This window comes from Mixophyes fleayi, chromosome 2 (assembly GCF_038048845.1).
Source record: "Mixophyes fleayi isolate aMixFle1 chromosome 2, aMixFle1.hap1, whole genome shotgun sequence".
NCBI lineage: Eukaryota > Metazoa > Chordata > Amphibia > Anura > Limnodynastidae > Mixophyes > Mixophyes fleayi.
The window spans coordinates 190,484,596-190,507,662 of record NC_134403.1 but is presented as its reverse complement, the minus strand read 5'-3'; the positions used below and the strand labels follow the sequence as shown (position 1 = coordinate 190,507,662).

The 23,067-nt window shown below is 38.5% G+C and overlaps 2 protein-coding genes across 3 annotated transcripts; one reads left to right on the top strand and one right to left on the bottom strand.

Moving 5' to 3' along the window:
- Window positions 1-8,788: 8,788 nt before the first annotated feature.
- On the bottom strand, window positions 8,789-9,718 carry IMP3 (IMP U3 small nucleolar ribonucleoprotein 3). Its single transcript, XM_075195174.1, has one exon. It carries the CDS (start codon window positions 9,591-9,593, stop codon window positions 9,042-9,044), a length of 552 nt encoding a protein of 183 aa, XP_075051275.1. The 5' UTR covers window positions 9,594-9,718; the 3' UTR covers window positions 8,789-9,041.
- Window positions 9,719-9,924: 206 nt separating this feature from the next.
- On the top strand, window positions 9,925-19,773 carry PEF1 (penta-EF-hand domain containing 1). 2 transcript variants are annotated; one of them, XM_075195173.1, is made up of 5 exons: window positions 9,925-10,041; window positions 15,698-15,998; window positions 16,124-16,264; window positions 17,933-18,076; window positions 18,952-19,773. In XM_075195173.1, the coding sequence occupies exons 1-5, from the start codon at window positions 10,018-10,020 to the stop codon at window positions 19,179-19,181; spliced, it is 840 nt and encodes a 279-aa protein (XP_075051274.1). In that variant the 5' UTR covers window positions 9,925-10,017; the 3' UTR covers window positions 19,182-19,773. The 2 variants fall into 2 exon arrangements, with proteins under 2 accessions (XP_075051274.1, XP_075051271.1); XM_075195170.1 differs by having other exon boundaries at window positions 9,929-10,041; window positions 16,109-16,264.
- Window positions 19,774-23,067: the final 3,294 nt, after the last annotated feature.

The window sequence follows — 23,067 nt, the reverse complement described above, 5'->3', positions numbered from 1 at the left end:
GCAGTGGTACAACTTGCTGTACGCAGACCACTGACTTCCCCGCTACCTACCTGCACCTGGACAAGTCTTCTCACCATAAGCAGTGGTACAACTTGCTGTACGCAGACCACTGACTTCCCCGCTACCTACCTGCACCTGGACAAGTCTTCTCACCATAAGCAGTGGTACAACTTGCTGTACGCAGACCACTGACTTCCCCGCTACCTACCTGCACCTGGACAAGTCTTCTCACCATAGCAGTGGTACAACTTGCTATACGCAGACCACTGACTTCCCTACCTCCCACATCTGCTCACGTCCATCCTGATCTCCGTGTTCAAATCTGCCTTTCCACTATATCAGCTAGTCGCTGACTCATTGACCAAGATTGCTGCAAGTCACTGACTTTGCTATTCTTTATTGGCATTCTCTCTCCATCTGCTGTGATATATGTTCCGCTAGTCACCCTGCTACCAGAGGACCGTTGTGTGAACTTCACGACTCTGGTAAGCCCAGTCATCTGGTGAATTCCTGGGCAAAACTCCTAGTGCCCGTGACAGGAGGTTTCCAGCATATCTGGCACAATCAATGATTTTAGAAAATATCTTAATCAGAAATGGCTGGAATTTGTAGATGACATTTTAGATCACTGGGAAGATACAGTACTATTTTGGGATACCTCTAAGGTTGTACTAAGGGACCACATCATTGCATCATGGCAAAGCAGAAAAGAGAATATCAAATTAAATCTGATATTTTGAACGAAGCTGTAAAAACCGCATTTGAAGCTTATATAGAGTCCCCGTCATCTTTTTCCTTTGAGTTTTATATAAAGGAACGTCAGTTTTTGAAAGACTTATTGGCATATAATGCAAAGTCTAGATTGGATTATTCTAGGAATAGATACTATAGATGGGGCAACAAAGCAGGGAGGGTGTTAGCAAACATGACTAATGTTCAATGGAAAAAACAATATGTGGAGGGAATTGTGGAGACCCAATTTCGGATCATAGATATATGTCATCCTCTGAGATTGTTCACCAATTTAAAATATACTTTGAAAAATTATATACGGCAAATTTAGAAGATTTATCTCTTCACTACTGCCTTTTAAAGTTTGCTAAAATGCCTAAACTAACTGAATTACAACATAATGTTTTAAATTCAGAAATAACTGAACGAGAAATTGATTCAATTGTTAAGACTAATCTAATAAATCACCAGGAACTGACGGTCTAGGGGGGAATATTATTAAATATTGCGTTCTAATATATTACCGTTTTTTTCTATTATGTATCACAGAATGCATGCTGAACAACGTCCTTTTCATCGTCTTAATGATGCATACACAATATTTATCACTAAGCCCAAAAAAATCTAGAAAAGATATCTTCTTATCATCCGATCACTTTGTTAAAATAATGGCAAATAGGTTACAAAGCATTCTACCTGATTTGATTACATCTCATCAGTTGAGTTTTACTCAAGGTTGGCATTAGGTAAGAAAGGTACGTACGGTCATTGCGGCTGTTGTTAAATCTACACATATAACTAAGGCAATTGCCGATGTTTTGTTAATTATAGATGCAAAAAAAGCATTTGACAAAATCTCATGGAAGCATATTCAACTTATATTTGAGTACCGGCAATCTGGAGAGGAATTTGTTAAACATATGTATATAATAATAAAATGACATATCTATCTGTAAATAATATTAACAGTGAATTTATAACTATGACTCGTGGTACGCGGCAGGGATGTCCATTATCGCTCCTTCTCTTTAATCTGGCTCTTGATCCTCTATTACGAATATTGACAGAGATGCCAGATTTTCATAGCATTTCCTTGGGGGTAGAAGAAGTGAAGGCTGTAGCCTTTGCTGATGATTTATTGTTGTTTATTTCCGATCCTCATTCCTCGATACCACTGATACCAGTGCTTGATAAACTTGCAGAGTTTGGGAGGGTGTCTGGATTTATGGTTAATAAGGAAAAATCTGTGTAATGGTTTTGGGGTCAGTTACGAAACTAATATGGTGGAGAGCCTTTGGGTTTAGGTGGGCATCTCCAGGTGCGGGCTGGGCAGGGGGGCATCGGTCCCCTGGGCCGCTCAGTTTAACTACTGTTAGGTGCGAAATTTTATCTGCCCCCTACTCATGTCTTCGTAGTAGATCAGGCTCAACATTTTGTTTTTTCAGTTATTAAACAACTATCAGCTCAAGACTGGACTAACGAATTAGATAAAGTAATTTATAAGCCAATATTAGGTCGGGGGCTACTTCTGTTCATTACAAACTTTTACAAACAATGTTTGATTATACGAAAATTTGTTCGGGACTGTCTTATTGGGTGGATCTTTTTCCAGAGGTGACTTTGGATATGATCTATAAAACAATTGTATTTTCTATTAAGACATTACCAGCAAGTACATATATGGAAATGTTTTATAAGATTTTTCATAGGGGCTATTTGTCCCCACATATTATGGGTTTAGTGGAATCTGATTATTGTCCGAAATGTCATAGCTCAAAGGCTACGTTTTTTCACTGTATGTGGGAATGTCCATACATTAGACGGTTTTGGAGACAGGTCTATCATTATGTATTAACATACCTTTTAAACTATGTTCCTTTAAAAAAAAAAAAAAAAAAAAAAAAAAATACAAGATGGAGGAGCTTGTGGCAACCCATAACAATCTCATCTCTTCACATGAGAGGGCCAGGTCCTTGCTATGAAAGACAAGTTAGTGGACATCGAAGACCGCTCTAGGCAAAATAACTTTACAAATACAGCGCATCATGGAGGCCACTTTAATCCTCATGGGCGATTTTAACATTGTGGCGGACCCCAAGCTTGACAGATTTTTCACCATTCCCACCAATACTGTAGACACTTTAGCGGGCCCTTCCAGTGCGCTTTCCAGACTACTGGCGAGGTTCGGACTCTATGATGTCTGGAGGGTCCAGGCCCTGTTAGAATATGATTCCACATATTACATATAGTGCATAACTCATATACTCGCAGTGACTTGATCCTGATGGATATATGGTTGCTGCAGAATACTAAATCAGCCAGGATCCTTCCGATAACGTGGTCAGACTATGCCCCAGTTGACTGGACATTGCGTTCCCTCGGCTGGTCATTACCCCAGGTGCATGGCAGCTTATCCCAATATCTATTGACCCTGCTAGAGGCCAAGGTAACCTTTAAGGAGACACTGGACAAGTTTCTTGCTACCAACTCTCCAGGAAATACTTCAGTCTTCAACTTTTGGTGCATGCTCAAAGCCGTGATGCGAGGTTCTGCCAACTTTTGGTGTACGGTCAAGTCGTGATGCGAGGCTCTGCCATACAAACGGGCGTGAGAATCCAACATGCATCCCTCCACTATCAAAGGGACGTGGAAATGGAACTATCTTCCCTTGAACCCTCAATAAGATGCAACCCTCCAAAAACCTTGAGGCCTGAATTACCCTACTCAAGAGCCAACTCCAGAAATTACTCCTGACCCGAACCCAGCAAGCATTAAGCAGACTGCGACAGAAGTTTTCCGTTGCGGGTAACAGGGTCAGAAGACTCCTTTGCTCGGAAGCTCCCTGGCCAACAGGCTCAAAACCATATAAAGTTCGTGGTCACCGACTCCGAGGCCAGAATTTCTAACCCTAAAAACATTACTAACAAGTTTGCGACCTATTTTTCTACAATCTATAAACTCCATGCTAGCGACTCTACCCTCAACCAACGCTTTACCTGTTAGAGGGCTTTATGAGAGAGATCCACCTCCCGACTATATATGACGAGTCCAAACTTGCCCTCAATGCCCTGTGGACACAGTTTGAAATTTTGACCATGACCAAATACCTGTCTAAGGACAAAGCCCCGGACCCAGATGGGTTCATCAATAATTTCTACTCAACATTCCAGGCTGCACTCCCTCTGATCCTAGAACAATTGTTCAATGCAGGTACGCAACAAGGGAGTTTTCCACCAGAAATGCTAGAATCTCGCCTTGTGACAACCCCCAAACCGGGCAAGGACCCGACTTTGTGCCAAAATTATAGACCAATTGCCCTCCTTGCCTTATACACCCGGACCAGGTCGGCTTCGTTCTGGACCGACAGACAACACCCATAGAACAATAAACATCATTGAGCAAGTTTAACAAAACTGACCGCGACCTGCTGATTATGTCTTTAGACGCCGAAAAGGTCTTGGACCAACTTCACTGGGAGTATATGCGGCAGGTCCTGACCCAGTTTGGATTCAGTCACGAGATTCTTTCATCCGTTATGGCTTAGAACCCTTAGCTGAACAGGTTAGACAGCAACCTCAACTGCTGGGCATTACTCTGGCTCAAACCTCCCAAAAACTATGTCTCATTGCAAACGAAATTTTGTTATTTATCACTAGCCTGAACGCTTCTCTACCAATTCTCCATGATGTGCTGCACGGCTATAGTAGGACTTCATACTATAAGCTGAACACCTCCAAAACGGAAGCCCTACCTATCAATATTCCAGAAACTTGTTTGGCACGCCTGAAGGAGGACTTCCCGTATGCCTGGAGGTCCTCTTCCCTACCTTATTTTGGCATATTAATTACCCCCCATATAGTCTCTGATTGATGCCAACTACGTCCTCTTGCTATTGCATCTGACTAGATAATGGCAGTGCCACAAGGTCACCTGGCTGGGCAGAATAGCTTCTTTTAAGATGGCTTTGTTACCTAATCTGGTTTGTACACCCCCCTCTCCCTTCCTAAAGTGTAAGTAGTTAAGCTACGCTCCCAAATATGTGTTGTAGGGGAAACCTCTGTGATGACCCATACAAAATGGTTGAGAGGGCCAGGCCTCCCAACCTAGTCAAATACTCCAGGTAGGCAGCCAGGTTGACCCAATTGCACTACTGGCCCCTACCAGTGCTTCAGAAATTATAGGTGGACTTAGAGTGGAACCTTAACCAGGCCTTCCCGTTATCCTACCTGCTTAAGGTCCCTAAACTCTGGCGCCCAACATACTCTGACCTCCCTAAACTCACGCAAGATGCCCTGATGAATTGGGACAAAACTTTGAGGGCATCCTTTCCACGTCTTACCTCTTCCTGCCTTCCCTAGCCTAGTTTTTTCCTAATCTCAATCTCTCTCTCTGGATTGCCAAGGGCATCACCACTCTTAAAAATCTCCATTCTGGCCTAAATATTTTGTCCTTTACTCAGTTGCGGGACAAATTTCAAATTCCAAATCAAGATTTTTAGAAGTATTTGCAGGTCCATCGCTGGCTCATGTCCCTCCCCACATAACCTCTCTCTACAACAGCCTCCCCTCTCCTACTAAACTGATGTCTGGGGCAAAAAGGGCCGCCATCTCCTTTTGGTATACATATCTCTCTGCTGCGGGTGAGCCCCAAAGTCCTCCTCCCAACGTCTTTGGGAGGGCAATCTCAGGCAGCTGTTCGATTTGACCCAAAGGAAGGATAGCTTTCAGTCCGCCCACTGAATGTCACCCTGCCTAAATCACACGGAGATGGTGTAAAAGTTGTTGCATAGACTTTATATGACTCCAGCTAAACTCCACAAGATTGTCCCACACAACCCAAGACCTGTTGGCGCAACAGGTGATTAACTACATATCTTCTGGACATGCCCTGTTGTCCGCTCCTTGTGGTCCACAGTGTTTACTTTAATATCGAATGTCACCCATCATACCCTCCCTAACGCTGCAGACGTGGCTTTCTTCCACCTCTTTCTCCACCAGTTATCTTCTGGGGACTGTTACATTATTGGTCACATACTTATTGCCACACCGCTGTAATAGTTCAAGCTTGGAAGAGCTCCACTCTCCCCCCCCCCCCCCGTATCCAAAGTTATCTCTAAGGTCCAGTTGAGTTTTGAAATGAAAACACCAAGGGGCCCATATGCCTCCAATGCCTCTTCCGCACATAGGAAGTTTTTCCCATGGCTTGACTATTCATTAAATAATTAGGGCTCTGGCAACACCTTGAGTTCCCCCAAGAGCCCCTGGAAATTATCTTTTGGTATGGGTAGGCATGTTGTTAATCTGTAACTGTATAACTTGCACTTACTGTAATGAAATGTATGTACCACCTTCATCTTAACCCCACCTCCCACATAACCTTTCTTTCCCTTTATCCCATTTTTTCTTTTTGTTTTCTGTATCCCTTAATTGTAAACCCTTAATAAAAATTGTAGTTGGAAAAAAAATGCTGAAAATTATGTTTTAACCTTGTATGTAATGCTTATGTACCACTGTTATATCCCTAAGCACATGATTTAACATCTTGAGGGTTGAATTGCCTCCTTCCTGTAGGGCAGTGTTTCTCAACTCCAGTCCTCATACCACCTGCTACACTGTGTCAGTCAGTAATGAATACACCTGTGCTCCAGCAAGGATATATGGAAAACATGTACTGCTGGGGGGTCCTGAGGACTGGAGTTGAGAAACACTGCTGTAGGGTTTTTCTCCTCCTATAATGGCAACAATATATTAATATAAAAAAATGAGGAATTGTATAGTGTCTCTCATTTACCTCTTTACATTGGAAGATATTTACAAAGCTAGATAAATCTAGTAAAATTTTGGAGCTGCAATTCTCATATGAAACTTTGGGGAACACTATTTACCAGGCTGAGGTTCCAACTATGATAGGGGTGGATGTGATTAACAGCTCATTGAAGACCCTAAAAATGGTGCTGAAGTTACTTCCTTATGAGGAATTTGCAGAAATCCCTAAAGGCCAGCAATTGGCTAGTTATGGCATAAACATATTGATCAAATTTTCACTGGCTCCAATCTAAAAACCTTTGAGCGATTCCGAGGAGAAAATGGTGTTCCAAATACATACAGCTCAGACATTCAACTAGTGTACAATGATAAACATAATACAATGTCGCGAATGAGATCTCAGCTCGCAGCTACTATTAAATGTTACTCTAGGCAGATAAGTATTATCACTGATTTTATAAGAATTTGGAGGTGAGCATAAATACATTTATGGAAACTAATTTAATCAAAGCACAATCTAATCCAAGCCAGATATTTAAATCACAATACTTTGTACAGGCTGTTCAAGAGAGGCAGAATCCAAGGCTAGGCTGCTCTGGACTTGCGTTACAGAATTTATCTCCAATGTATATGGGCTTCCTAATGTTTGTTATCCATAGATGTGGTTGCTGGGACTCTGCCAAGGCTACTTTTATTTTATGCTTGCAAACTAATTGTAAAGGCAAAATGCCTATTTCTCCTACTATAAATGAATGTAGAAAGCTCATTAACTGCCATTGTAAGATCACATATATTGGTAAAAGATGTCCTGAAGAATTTGAGAAAATTTGGATACCATAGCTGGCTAGCAGACACATGGGATCGGTGAAGCTGTGCTCATTCCTCACATAAGTCTGTCTGGAAGCAACAAAAACGGTCATGCATACTCTTATTCAATATGAAGCTTTCAAATAAAAGTGGATATTTTTGGCAATATTTAGCAAAAGTGCTGAAATTTAAAATTCATTGTTTCATATTGAAGGAACTACCCTCCTCAGGACAACACCTACTATTCAGCCTCCAGTGCTAATGCAGACAACTAGAAGAAGAAAGTGCTGCCAGTGCTATAGAGCAGAATGAAACTGCTGTGAGTACATCTGCTGTATGCTCCAGCTGACTGAACTGTAACCAACCCGATTAACTGCCAAATAATGCATAAAACTTTGCTACTTACCTTTTAAGGAAAAGAACGTTGCAAGTAGCTAATGAGCTGCTATGTGTTTAATCCCTAGTATACCCATTTGCTTTTGAACTTCATTGTGGTGTAAAGCGCTACGGAATTTGCTGTCGCTATATAAATGTTTATGATGATGAAGGTGTAAGTATAACATTTTTACATAACATGAAGCTCAAATATCTAGCTTGTTCTTAATGTAATCCTGTGCCTTTCTTCTATAACTGGCTAGATACATTCTTTAGTAAAGGTATCTAACACTAATCTGAAACTCAGCTGTTTAAACTAAATGCAATATGCTCTGTGCATCCACAACTACCTGACATTTGCTCTACCAACATTAGCAACTTTAAAATTTCCACTACAAAATGCTATAGTATTAGCAAGTATGCTAATAGTATCTTACTGTTACTTGTACTGTGCTGTGCCATTGTTTGTCCTTGTACGGCGCTACGGATACTTTGTGGCGCCCTATAAATAAAAATTAATAATAATAATATATGTTGGGAACTTGAAAGTCACTAACATGTGCATGTTGAGTTAAAGAAAAAACAACTGGGCTAAATGAAGAGTTACCTCTCCAAGTATGCCCTGGGTATACGCATACTTGCCAACTCTCCTGGAATGGCAGGTTTCCTGGGAGAGTAGGACATCCACCCACATCTGCCCACTTACTAGTGAAGAGCCGCAATTCTCAGGGAATCGAGTAATTTTGGCCCTGCCTTTCCCGCTGTAAAATTACGTATACATGTCATTACAACAAAGGCAGGACCAAAAGTGTCACAGTTCATCAAGCCCCGTACCCTCCAGGAATTCCCTTTGGGGTACTTCAAAAAGTTGGCAAGTATGGCTATACTATATACAGGTATTCTGCTTACAGAAAGTATCTAATCTGTCAATGTGAATTCCCCATTATCTAGCAATAGTTCATTTCATGTCTGCATTTTCCATTTAAAATCACCTAACATGCACTTATTCCAAAACCTACTAAACTTGGACACCACTCTGCTTATGTAAAACATACATCATGTTGACATTTTATGATGTTTGTAAAATACGTAGGAATTCAAAATTATAATACAATTAGTATGAATTCGTTTATTACAAACTATGTTTCTGATGCAAAACAAATTTGATCAAAACTCAAAGTTCTCCTGAAAAAAAAAAAGTTCAAAAGTTATTTCAACTATATAAATAGAGCTTTTGTTGGTGGAAATTCGCCTCTCACTATACTTGACAATGTAAGTACTTATGTATTCGAGTACTCTGGTGTTTCACAACCGATGGTTAGTATTAGAGTAGTCCACAGAACAAATTGAGACATTCCTGCACTACACGCCAAGATCAAAATCATCTCTCTCCTCATTATACTCCATAACATGCTTCTTGATCTTAGAGGAATCCACCCAAGTCACAAAGTCCTCCATGTTCCTGGTCACCAGAAAGGCTGGATCTGTCACAACTTCAGGTCCTACACGGATATGTCCTTGCTCGATAAATACAATGGCAGTCTTGAGGTTCTGGGCCATCCTAAGTTTGACCACAATGGTGGGCAGCCGCCTCCTGCAGAAGGATGAGGCGGAGACCGTGTCACACAGCTGCAGGCCCTGCCTGGTGGGGATCAAGCCCATGGCGTACAGCTTCTCCAGCAGCCTGGTGGTGCTCTGCACCCGGAACGGGTCTTTCTCGTCCAGTTCGGTCACCTTGCGCGCCAGCTCCCGCACACTGCGGCTGAGCTTGTTGTAGATGGTGTAATCCTCCCGCCGGTTCAGGTGGTACTTCCGCAGAACCTTCACTTCGTGGATGTTGTTGTCCACCTCCCAGTTGATAAAATCAACTTTCTTCAGCAGCTTCTGCTCATGGTATTTCAGTTTTCGGACCATTTTGCGGGTGTGTAGAGGACGGGAGCGACTGTGTATCTGAGCCGGACTCGTGCGACCAGGGCAGCGCTGGGAAGTTACCCATGTAACGACTCAACTTCCGCCCACATCCCAGCTTGCTTTACGCTTCCACTAGAGCCCCAATATACAACCGCACAGATAAAGCCGCATAATCCAAAATCAATGCGTCGCAAACGTCTATTGGGAACATGGTAGCAGCCATCTTCCTGTAGAGCAGCTTTCACTACAGAGGTTAAGCATTTGACTCTGGAAAAATGGCGCCTATAACAGAGACAAATAAGTAAAAGTGTATCTATGCGGGCATTACATAGTTACAGAGCATTGAGACGTATTACTTCAGTCACTTCCTAGCAGTCCTTTCGTAATCTGTCATTTGCCAACGGGGATAGCAACCAGAAGAGTTGTAATGGCGAGCTATCAATACGGCCAGGTGAGTGGGCTCAGGCCCTGTGGGCGGGATACCATCCCATGTGGAAGTAAGAAATGATTTGGGAGATGACTTGTGTAGGTGATAGGCGAGCACCAGTATGATTGTTGGGGCGGGGTGGGTAGAGTTGTGGCTGAGAGCTATGAAAGGTACATAGGAATATTGGTATTAGGCGTGTAGACTAGTAATGTACAGGGTGGGGTGTGGAGATCATCAATAGTAATTGAACACAGTACTTTCTGAATGTTGGTTTTTATAAATGTAATAATTCAATGAAAGTTCTGAATTAATTGGGAAAATCTCCAGGCTGACTATGGAACTTTAATCCGCTGCTGTCTTCCACACTTCAACAACAATTTGGATGACTGGATATTGTTTTTACAGAAGGCACATTAAATCTAACATGCTCTATTGACTTATTTTTGCAGGCTTTTGTTACAGTATTCCACCTTACTGGTATGAAACGCAGGCCTACTATTGAATAGTGATGCTCAAATTTTTTAAACCAGTTCAAAATGCAGTCAATTTTGGCCTTGGTCGGCTTTCAACTTGTACTGGTATAATGTTTTTTTTGTGCTGGTTTGATTTGTCTTTGTATTATAATCAAATTTGCATTTCAAAACCTTAAACCTCTCAATAGTGTAGAGGGTTGCTCCAAATGAAGGCTAAGAAAAACTAAAAATAAATATATAGTTTTCACATGAAGAGGTCAAAAATTCCTTTAACAAAATATAAGGAGAGAGCGTTTCCACTTTCAAATTCTGTATTTTCTTGTTTGAATTCCATTAGTGGGTAGTGGCACAGGAGAAGAATTGTAGGCCATAGTGAGAGATGGTGAGGTGCAGGTCAGAGGCTGATGTAAGAGAGAATATTTCAAGATGGAGTTTTGAAATGTATGAAGGATTGGGTCTATTGAGGGATTTATAGGTGATTTGAATTCAAGATGATATAGGTAACTTGTGTAGGAAGTTGCAGGTAGAATGGCAAGAGATGATGTTCAGTGCCATGGCATTTAGGTTGAATTGAAGCGGAGAAGTAGTTGAAACAAGATGAGTAATTGTTTCAATAAAGAATAAGTCTGATTCTAATATTGCATCAGTTACAAAACAAACTAATCACTCATTTATAAATATATTAAATAATTATAGCAGTTTAACACTATAAAGGGTCTATTATTTGGTACTGAATACAAGGCCACACTTATTTGAAGTTCATAGAAAATTTCATGTGATTTTTTTTTTTTTTTTTTTTTTTTTTTGCGTCGGTTACAGCTCTTTATTATTATTTTTTATTTAAATGTAAGGCAATTTCATGGTTTTTCAAAAGGTCACAATTGTATCTTTGCTTCTTTACTTTTGTTCATCTATAGTTCCCATATTAAAATGACTCAAATGTAGTGAGAACCATACTAAGTTAGAACTCTCAAAGTGTTGCACAGTTACAATGGAATGACCCATAACTATCCTACCTGTTCCTAAAGAGGGAAATTCCCAAAAGATGACTCAGGTTCTTGAGGACCAGAATTAAGGAATCTTGATATAAGCTGTATTGTTATTTTGAATATTTTGGTAAATTATATGTAATAAGAATTACAATAATAGAGAATCCCTCCGTACTTGAATAATATTGGTCTGAACTCAGCCCTTGAAAGTACAATATTATATTATTCTAATATGTAAATTCTTATGTACTGGGTGTTCTCTAAGTAGTAATAAATACATGTGTCAATAAGAGAGATAAAAAGTACTACTAGGTATATCCAAAACACATCTGTTTAGAGAAATATGAACAGTTCTGCAAGCATTGTTGAACATTTGTTGTCAAATGATTGTACATCTGCTAAACAACCTCTTGTTTATTTTTTTTTTTATTTTTTTTTCGCACTGGTTTCTGTGGGACAGGCTTTATTTGCAGATTTCTAGAAATGTTTTAGAGATTAACAATTTTGTATTTTCTTAAGCAGCCTTGGAAACATTTGAACTCCTAAAAGCAGCCTGTGAGAAATTCTGAAGCTATATAAATGGGAGAAGAGAAAAGGGTGACATTTCTTATTACATATGTCAATAAAAAAAAAAAAAAAAGTGCTACTATCTCTAGAGGCACTCCTAGGGTTTATATTATAAGCACTTGTGACTGGGACTAATAAGTGGAAAGAATACATAGGCCAAACGCTTGAGGGGTGAAATATAAAATGTAATAAAATGATCTTATAGGGGATAATCAGATCAATGTATCTGGTAACATCATTTAACTCAAATAATGTTATATCTTCTTTCTGAGCAATATATGGTAATTCAAAATATTATTTTACCACAATGAGAAATTCATGTATTGTTTCTCTGTATTAGAAAAGCAGTAATTTTTGAACTTTTGGACTTGTTGAACTATGATCAATAACTGCATGTTTTAGTCTGACACTGATCCATTTTGCCATATAAACTTCTATTTTCTAAGTAGCGCTAATAAGCCTTATAACACACACACTTTTTTCTTAGATACAGGGTTATCTAGTATAGCAGAAGGTGATGCATATACCTATCTGGCTATTTGATAACTGGCCGTGCCCATCGTTACTAAATCCTGCAAACTCTGTAAGAGGATTCTTTGAACTGTAGTTAACACGTGCATATACCACTATTGCACTGTTCAGATTTATTAGACAATATTATCATTGCTCTTTACCATGTTATCTGTTATCAAGACTTTGAAGACAGTCACCATGGGATACACTTAATTGAATGCATTCACGGAGAGTCACAAAAGTGTTTGTGTCATCACTACATCGTTATGGTTACTAACATCCTGTCAATCTTACAGTGCAATGCACAATTAAACCCTGTTTTAAAAGGTGATGGTGGAATACACTTAATCCAATCTGTGTATGTGGTTCTGTACGATAATGGAGTATCTGTGAATTCGGATTGCCTAATAGAGCGTGCATCTGCTAATTATGGATACAGGATTATTTTTCATCGTAATAGGTAACTTTTAGGCACACTTAATTTACTGACACTGTCATTCATTAACTATTAATCTGTAGTGTTTTCAAATCCTACAATCTGAATTATGTCGCAATGATCAGTGGGTAAATCTGTTTTTACATTGTTTCAGTATTGTAGCTACCTCTTTAATGCTGGCAGACTATTGAAGAGAATAACTGCATGGTACAATTTTTTTTTCTTATATATACGGAGTTCCACATGCTATTGATACACCTGCAGGGCAGCATGGTGGCTCAATGGTTAGCACTTCTACCTCACAGCGCTGGGGTCATGAGTTCAATTCCCGACCATGGCCTTATCTGTGTGGAGTTTGTATGTTCTCCCTGTGTTTGCGTGGGTTTCCTCTGGGTGCTCTGGTTTCCTCCCACACTCCAAAAAACATACTAGTAGGTTAATTGGCCGCTATCAAAAATTGACCCTAGTCTGTCTCTCTGTCTGTCTGCCTGTGTGTGTATGTTAGGGAATTTGGACTGTAGGCTCCAATGGGGCAGGGACTGATGTGAATGAGTTCTCTGTACAGCGCTGCGGAATCATTGGCGCTATATAAATAAATGGTGATGATGAGGTTCTTCTGCATCAAGTAAAGTCCCTGTGTTGTCTGTCAGCACTAATAGTACTTAGTATTATCTTTAACAAGGCTATTATTTAATTTGATTTTTAAAATTTCTGATTCCCCTATTCTTTCTGTGTCGGTTTAAACAAGCATCATCATGACTCTATAGCCTGACGTATGTTTCGCACATAGCTTTGTCGAAGTAGCAGGCCGTGTTTAGAAAGTGCTGACTACTTAAAATCATCTGTGACTAATGATACTGCTTTTCCTGTGATTGGCATTCCAAGACACTAATCGTCTATCTTCATAATGAAAACATGATTTGATTCTTAGTAACAAATATGGATTCTGCAACATTAAATTAGTACTGACTTATTGTTATTTTATATAATACATACATAAATATTCTAAACAATATGGAATAGTGTTAGAATATGACTTACTCTTACTGATCATAGTTCAAAAACTCAACTGCAGGGGTTGCAGGGTACAAACGCAAGCACAACCAGGTGTTAAACAGCTGTGTCGGAGAAACAAATACATTACTTATTACTGCACTAAATAACTCTGTGTCTTTCAAAGTGTATGCGCTATAGGATTTGCTAGCACTATTGAGAAAAGTTAGAATAATATGGCAAACTTTTGATAAATTTTTTTTATAACTATTTATATAATGTAAAGCAACATAGTATCTATAAAGATTGATGTGTGAAACACCTTCAATCCTATGATTTGACTTATACATGTAACAAATCATCAGGTCCAAAGAAAAGATTACAGATGCCATATACAAGCCAATATATTAATGAGCTAATGTACTGCAGATTAACAACCTGTAATTATGTGGGATATGTATATAGCAACTGAATCAAGCTAAGATTTTGTAATATATCCACTTAATATAGGTTGGTGGAAATTTAAATCAATTTGGATGTCTGTACTATTACCAGGATATAAGAACTTGTGGTACTCTGACATACACAAGTGATATAAATCAATTTACCACTATTGGGAGAAATACACCTTCACCAATATAAAAGGTGGCAGCAGTATATGAAGTGTTATATTAATTATAACTGCTTTTCTAATACAGTGAAACAATACATGAAGTTGGCATTGTGGAAAAACAATATTTTGAAATATCATAGATAACTCAGAAAGAAGCTATAGTATTATTTGGGGGGTATTCAATTGTTCCTCTGGGCGCCGCCGGAACGAGTGCGTTAAAACGATTACCGTTTATACCGTAAACTTGTGCGTAAAAACCATTAATACGGTAGTTTACTCGCTGAATTTCATCTCGCAGCTCAGGGAGCTGCGAGATGAAATTCAGCGAGTAATTATTGTATAAACGGTAATAGTTTTAACGCGCTCATTCCGGCGACGCCCGGAGGAACAATTGAATACCCCCCTTTGAGTTAAATGATGTTACCAGATGCATTGATCTGATTTATCCACTATACACTCATTTTATTACATTTCGCTCCTTGTTTTATTTACATATTTTATTGACTCAAAATAAAAGTAACATTTTGTTAAATCAAGCGTTTGTCCTATGTGTGGATTCACATTAGTTTTAGTCACTAGTGCTTATAATATAGACAAGAAGGGCCTCTAGAGATAGTAGTACTTATTTTTTCTTTTATTGACATATGTAATAAGAAATGTCACCCTTTTCTCTTCTCCCATCTTCATACCTTCAGAATATCTCACAGGTTGCTTTTAGGAGTTCCAGTGTTTCCAAGGCTGCTTAGGAAAATACATAATTGTTAATATCTAAAACATTTCTAGAAATTTGCAAATAAAGCCTGTCCCACAGAAGCCAGTGCCTGAAAAAAGTCAAAAATAAATAAGAGGTTGTTAAGCAGATGTACAATCATTTTACAACAAATGTTCAACAAAGCTTGCAGAGCTGATCATATTTCTCTAAACAGACGTGTTTTGGATATACCTAGTAGTAACTAGGCAGAGTTGCTCTTCAAGTCTCGGCTTGTGTACATAACAAACTTGTTTCAGTTGACCAATCTGCATATTCACAAAACCCACACCTCTTTTTCTCATAACACGAAATTGGTTGGGTGATGTTGCCGTCTTGTTTTTACAGGGATATCATGGATCTGCAGGACAAACGCCTGGTGCTCCTCCAGGGGGCTATTATGCTGGGCAGCAATATGGAGCAGGTGGTCATCCTGGCCAGCCTGCATATGGGGGTCCTGCACCTGGAGCACCATATGGAGCACCATCTTCGGGCAGTGGCTATGGACAGCCTGTTGCAGGTGGCACTGCACCAGGGGGTCCAGGAGGGAACTATGGAGGCCATGCTCCAGGAGGACCTTATCAGGCACCAGGATCCAACCCTTATTGGAGTCCTCAGCAAGGCCAGTATGGACAAAGAGGTCCTCCTGGTAAGTTTGGAACAACTAGTTCCATGATATATAGTGGTTATCGAAGTGTTTAGCATAGCACTATGGGAGACCTTTTGTTTCCTACTATCATGGTCTGCTAATTCTTACAGGCAATATACCCCCAGGAGTAGACCAAGAAGCTTTCTCTTGGTTCCAGACTGTCGACACTGACAGAAGTGGTTACATAACCTTAAAAGAACTCAAACAAGCGCTGGTCAATTCCAACTGGACCACATTCAATGACGAAACATGTATCATGATGCTGAGTAAGTCTGAGTGCTTTCTAATTAAGTATCGGAATAGACCTGTGTTTTTCCCACTCCTTGGAGATTGTTTTAATAGTCTACTAGTCTTCTTTCTAATGTACTAAATATTAAAATTATATAATCAAACTCAGTGAAATATTTTCTAGGTAACTATTTTACTTAGCACATTTTATATTTTCTGTGATTGAATGCTTTTCTTCATATTTATCATGTGGAAAGACCCTGTAGAGAAGGCATTGTAAGGTGATTTCAAAGTTCAACAATACTTAAAATGATAGTAATCATATTGAGCAAGACAGATTTAAAACAAACACGAAATGGTAATCTGTATGAATAGGCTGATACTCAGCAATGTATAGGTATTAGAAAGAGATGGAGGTACAATTTTAAACGTTAGTTTCCAAATCAACACAGATACTTTGCATCACAGACTTGTAGCTTTGTGAAGATAGACATTCTCACTAAAGTATAGACAACATATTTATCTGAAATTCTGGAAATGAAGTAATAAAACATTGAAAGAACTGTTCATGCAGAAATTTACTGGAAACATGTTTGAGTTGCCAATTAAATACGCATGAAAACCACGAAAATATTTTTGGGGAAAATCTGTGAATAAGTGAGTAATATATAGTTATGTGAAAAAGAAAGTATACCATGTTTTAAATATCTGTTTTTATCTATCAGGACATAAATTAAAAAAAAACCCCATCTAGTGACCACCAAGTCCTAGGGGTAAATTTATCAGGCTGTGCGATTGAAAAAAAAATAGAGGTGTTGCCCATAGCAGCCAATCAAATTGTAGTTCTCATTTATTTAGTACATTCTACAAAATGACAGCTAGAATCTGATTGGTTGCTATAGGCAACATCTCCACTTTTCAAACCCGCAGCTTGATAAATTTACCCCCTAAAGTTTAATCAATTTAACCTCATGTGACAAATAAAACATACATTTACTTTGTCATTATTCTACAAAAAAATCACTAACTTGAAGAAATCAGTAGCATTTAGAACGACCTTTAGCAGCAATAACTTGAAATTGATTTTCTGTAGGAGTTTGTATCAGTCTCTTAAGATCGTATTTGAGGCATTTTGGCTCACTTCTTACAACACTGCTTTAGTTCATTGATGGTTGAGGGCATTGATTTATTCACAGCTCTTATGAATTTGGCCATTCTAAAACTTTGATTCTTTTCTTTTTTAGCCATTAAGTTGTATATTTGCTTATGGTTGTTAATATCTTGTTGCATGATCAATGGTCCACTTTGGTCTCGTCTGTCCAAAGGCCATTGTTAAAGAAGTTCTAAAGTTGTTCAGTTGTAAACCTCTATAAAATTATACTGCTATGGTTTCTTAGAAGAAAAACTACTTTCTCCTGTTTACTGTTTATTAAAAGCCATAATTAGTCTGATAATGTGAATGTAGGTTGCGTCACAGAGAGAGGTGATTGATGTATAGGTTGGTGGAATAATCGTCTTTATCCTGTTTAATATAATGCCTACAGTGGTTCTTTGGTGTGAAAATTAATCACAACCTGCACCTGCCCCCAAAAAACATACTCCATAATATTGTGTAGTATCTACAGTGCCATAGAATCATCCTATGGTTCATACAAATTTGTTTGCTTGTGTATGATTATACTGAGCAGTAATGTTGATTTTTGCAGACATGTTTGATAAAAGTCATTCTGGCCGGATCGATCTTCATGGGTTTTCTGGGCTCTGGACATTCATTCAGCAGTGGAGGAATCTGTTCCAGCAATATGACCGAGATAGATCTGGCAATATTAACCATGCAGAATTGTACCAAGGTAAATGATATATTGTAGTGCAAATCGTACGTTTTTTTTTATCAACGGGCATTTTTTTATTAGGAACCTTATATGTTTGTCTTCGTGTATAATTTTTAGTCTAGCTCAATGTAGCAATAGGAGAAATACCCATGATTAATATTTGATAGCAGTGAGATTACTCTTCCACATTGGATGTCAGAACCTGCTGAGTCAGTGCATATCTGCAAAATAAAACATATGATGTAGTACATTGTCTGGTTACTTATTGCCAGGAGCTGCATTTTCTGTTTTCATTATGTAAGAGTAAACTACTTTGGCCAATCAGTATAGATGGCAAATGCTTTGGATACGTCTTGGAACACAAAACATTACAAGTTGACTATTTATTTATTTCTCAGCTATTTGGGTGTGTCCCATATATTTGCCAACTATGCCTTGTCATTAAAAGAGCGCAAAATGTTTAGAAAAGAACTGTTAGCCAAATGAAAAACGAAAAACAATTACTAAGCAAGCTACTGTAATTGACAGTCATCAAATTCCTATTACCATCTTAATAAATAATATTTAATTTATAATACTTAGGGGTAAATTTATCAAGCTGCGGGTTTGAAAAGTGTAGATGTTGCCTTTAGCACCTAATCAGATTCTAGTTATCATTTTGTAGAACGTACTAAATAAATGATCACTAGAATCTGATTGGTTGCTATAGGCAACATCTCCACTTTTCTAACTCGCCTGAAACATGCAGGTTGATAAATTTACCCGACTTTTTTACGCTCTACTTTCTTTTGCTATTTTTTATTAACCCTTTGTTCCCCCTTGATGAGTGCTGTGTTCATATCTGTATAATTCTTATATGCATCCTCTAACCATGCTTCTCTGTACTTACTTAGCACTCATACAGATGGGATATAAACTCAGCCCACAGTTTGTGCAGCATATAATGTCACAGTATGCTCCACCGTCTGCCAATCCAACTTTGCAGCTTGACCACTTTATACAGATTTGTACGAAACTGCAGAGTATGACTGAAGCATTTCGGGATAAGGATACTGAGAGATCCGGCAACGCCAAGCTCAGCTACGATGATTTCCTCACCATGGCTGTGGGACGTCTCCTCTAACAGCATTGGAGTTGGTAGATCTTTATTACATCTCAAGTTCCTGCTCTTGCCCCTTTTGATGAGGAACTGTTCAAGCTTGAGGCGGGGCTGCTGCAATTCCTCTACACACAAACTTTTAAGTTACATTCTCTGGACTAATCAGACTGCTTCCGACAACAATAAATGCCAGCCTTTCTTTGTAAGCTCTACCCGTGCCCATATTGATTGACCTTCAAATGTACAGTAGTGCTTTAGATATAACCATTCTATTTTTAAAGGAGGTCCTGTAGAATATATTTAAGAGTTATTTCAAATATGTATCACTCCGTTGCCATGTAACCTTTACCCACTAGAGGGAGATATAGTTCAAATAATGTTGCCATTGAAAAAAATTACTACATTCTGTTATGTTGCCTGCCTCACATTTGCAAATGTATAGTTTATGTATGGGATTTTTTTTTATATAATATTTTAAAAATATTATACATCTTTATGAATGTCGGTATACATCCCTTTGAACACTGATGTGGAGCAAAGATGCTATACAGAAAACTGAGCTGGTGGTTGTGGTTTTTTTTCAACTGTACAAATAAAAACCTTTTTATATAGTGTATTTAAATATATGTTTATTTACCTAAGCAGATTAAATTGTTGAATACATAAATGCATTTAAAGGTGCGCTTAATATAGTACTCAATACATGTCATGCCATGTAACATACCTGCTAGTAAGATTCAAAGTGTAATATGTTTCATTAAAGGTAATTTAGGTAGTAAGTGGTAATTCTTGATGAAAGCCTTTTTCCCCTTTCATATCAACTACCCTTCATGAATAACCACTGCAAGAAGCAAACATTGACAATTGGTTCTGCTTGACTTGTTAATAAGGTTCCATACAATGTCAAACATCTCAATATGTGTTACGTCAATTATGAAAGCTCTACCACATATTAGTAAGTGATATATGATGCTTATTCATCATCATGTTTTTTTTATGTAGAATCCCATCAAGTTAATAGACTTCTTAGTTTGCTCAGGACTATGAAAATCATCCTTGTAATCTTTTTAGAAAAGATAGGTTAGGTTATAGTATTGGTAAATCGTCATTTACAGAAATAAGCCTCTATCTGAACTGTTATATATATTTTTTTAATAATATAAAAGGTTCTGTACTCCAACCTCAGTTTAAAGTTCTCATTCCAACAGTATCTTTATGTACTTGGCCAATTTATTTGAAGTTGACAGGGCAGTATATAATGCAAATATTTCCTAATGTTTTATGTGTGTGTTTTATATTTTTGTTCAATAATTTTGTGTGCAAAATCCAGAAACATTTGCCATATTCTGAATCTGCCAAAGCTTTGTAAAAATCCATAATCTGATGAAGAAATGGAAATTGTCTAGGAAATTTAAAATGATAAAATATGTAAAACACACACACACACACACACACACACACACACGTTTTTTGAATGTGGGAGGGAACCGGAGCACTCGGAGGAAACAAACACAGGGTGAACATACAAACTCTTCCTACATACGAGAATAAACAAATTAATAAACCAAGATTGGCCATTTACACACAAGCTTCTATAGACTATATAATTAAAACTCATTTTGACATTCAGTAAGGATGATTATTATTGACATTATACAAGTAAAACAGCTTTTGACAGTGAAGAAATTACTGCTCATTATGGCCTAACAATGGTTTCTAATGTTCTACATGTGTCACAATAAAAGTAAATATTGGAAAACTACACAATCCTAGTTGTACCATATCTACATTGATTTAAAGTTAAGATCTTTTATTGTGATCACTTTGCAATAGATTACTCACTGGGACAGGCTCCTATTGAAGCCACTGTCCCGGCTAATCAATTTTGATTGCCATGTTAATTAATTTCATATAATTGTAATAAGAAATGATAATTAACATCAGCAATATGCTTTGGGCCATAAATAGAGACAAGAAAAGCTGGCAACTCTAGGGGAAAGGTAGTGGTTAAGAGGCAACAGCATTGATTGGAGGTAGAGCTGGGCAGGGCCTGCTCTCTGCAGGTTCACCATCAACAATTTTTGTTTGTTCTGCTGGTGCACGGAGGTGTGACATATCTGAGGCTTATCCCATAGATATATGAGAGAGACTGTCAGCTGGCAAACCTCAATCATCAGCAGTCTGCCAGAGGTCAACACAGGCACTACATGTCTGCTTGGATCCAGGAAGTGTCAGCCAAAAAAGAATGAGACTTGGATGTGGGAGCCATTCACCAGCATGGAGATGGGAGAAGTTACAGACTATAAAAGGGATGTGTTTTGGGTGGGTCAATAAGTGCTGGTCTCATTGTCTGATATATAGCTATGTGATTCAAGGCTAATTCAAACTTATTCAATCTAACTAAAAACAAAATATTTTACTTTTGTCAACACTTACATCAATTATATACCGGTATATGTTTATTGATTTTTATTATTATGATTATTTTTAATTGAAATATGGTTTGGTAGTTGTGTATTTATGGCTGACTGTTCTAATACTAGCTTTGCTCTGAAATATACAGTACTTACCTCCATAATGTAGTCTGTGTATGCCTTCTCTCTGTTAATACACATGAATACATATTAAGATCATGTCTACTTTTATAAAAGGTTTAAGGCCGTGCATCATTTTAGTTGTCTCATCTTATACATTCCCAAGTGTAGCTTAACTAGAAATGCATAAAATACTATTGCTAATTCCCTTTCCTTACAACCGAATTTCCTGCTGGCTGTAGCCATTTTCTGGCCATCTTGTTCGTTAACATAAGCTTTTTGAGATAACCACACCAAAGGCTGGGTACACTGAAGAATTTTCCGACCGACTTGTTATCTACAACGATTGTACCTGCGACTGAAGGTCCGATAGGTCAGACGATTCGTGCTTACACGCTAGACAGATTTACCTTTAGATCTGTGCTCTTCATCTGGTCCTATATTCGTTTGACAGCACAATAGTAACTCTCATTCCTGTCACACTGATTAAAACCACCTTGTTATAGTTATCCACATGTCCTTACGAATTTTGTTAGCTTCTGTGGCTTTGAAAACTATTCCATCTACAGAACTTTCTACATTTTGTCACCAGGACATGTTCATTGTCGACATCAACTGAAAAAATCATGGGGTATATTCTAGTTATTTATTTAGTACATTCTACAAAATGACAAATTGTATCTAGTTGCTATAGGTAACATCCTTACTTTTTTTAAACCCACACTTTAGTAAATATACCCCCCATGATTGTAATAGTGAGTGCATACACACTACATGATCGGCAGGTGATTGGAATGAGCTTATTAAACAGTACGACCGAACAAATGAAATGACAATCTGCACTTTGGAATGATTGTCGTTCATCGTGTGAATATACACACTAACACAATACGTGGTGGAGCTGTCGTTTATCAGGTGATTGTTCCGATAATCAACTGAAAAACCTACAATTTACCCGGGCCTGCCTGGTGGGACCAGGGGCTCTGTGAGCTCCATAGTTAAACTTTAAAAAAAATTGCACGCGTGCAAACCCACAAATGGGGGGGGGGGGAGCTACCTTCCATTATGACGCGGATCCATCCCCCCTCCCCTATGTGTACCCTGTCAGTGAGAGCCCCGGAGTCACATGGGACGTGCACCACGTGATAGGTGCTGTCCCATGTGTGAATTGCTGCTGCGGATTGAACAAGGTAAGAGAAGGGGGGGAATGTTAATATAGAGTATGGGGAGAATTCAAGTGTCCGCGTTACTGGCAAAAGTAATGCGGCCTGCGCACTATTACTGATATTACGATAATTTTTAATGCTGGTTTTTGCTCGCAGCTTAGCGAGCAGAAATCAGGGTTAAAATAACTGTATAAACAGTAATAGACTTAA

Coding starts and splice junctions, on each gene's coding strand:
- PEF1 (XM_075195170.1), top strand. CDS start 10,018: ATGGCGAGCTATCAATACGGCCAG. Junction 16,265..17,932: donor AACATGTATCATGATGCTGA/GTAAGTCTGAGT, acceptor TGATTTTTGCAG/ACATGTTTGATAAAAGTCAT. Junction 18,077..18,951: donor CCATGCAGAATTGTACCAAG/GTAAATGATATA, acceptor GTACTTACTTAG/CACTCATACAGATGGGATAT.
- IMP3 (XM_075195174.1), bottom strand. CDS start 9,593: ATGGTCCGAAAACTGAAATACCATGAGCAGAAGCTGCTGAAGAAAGTT.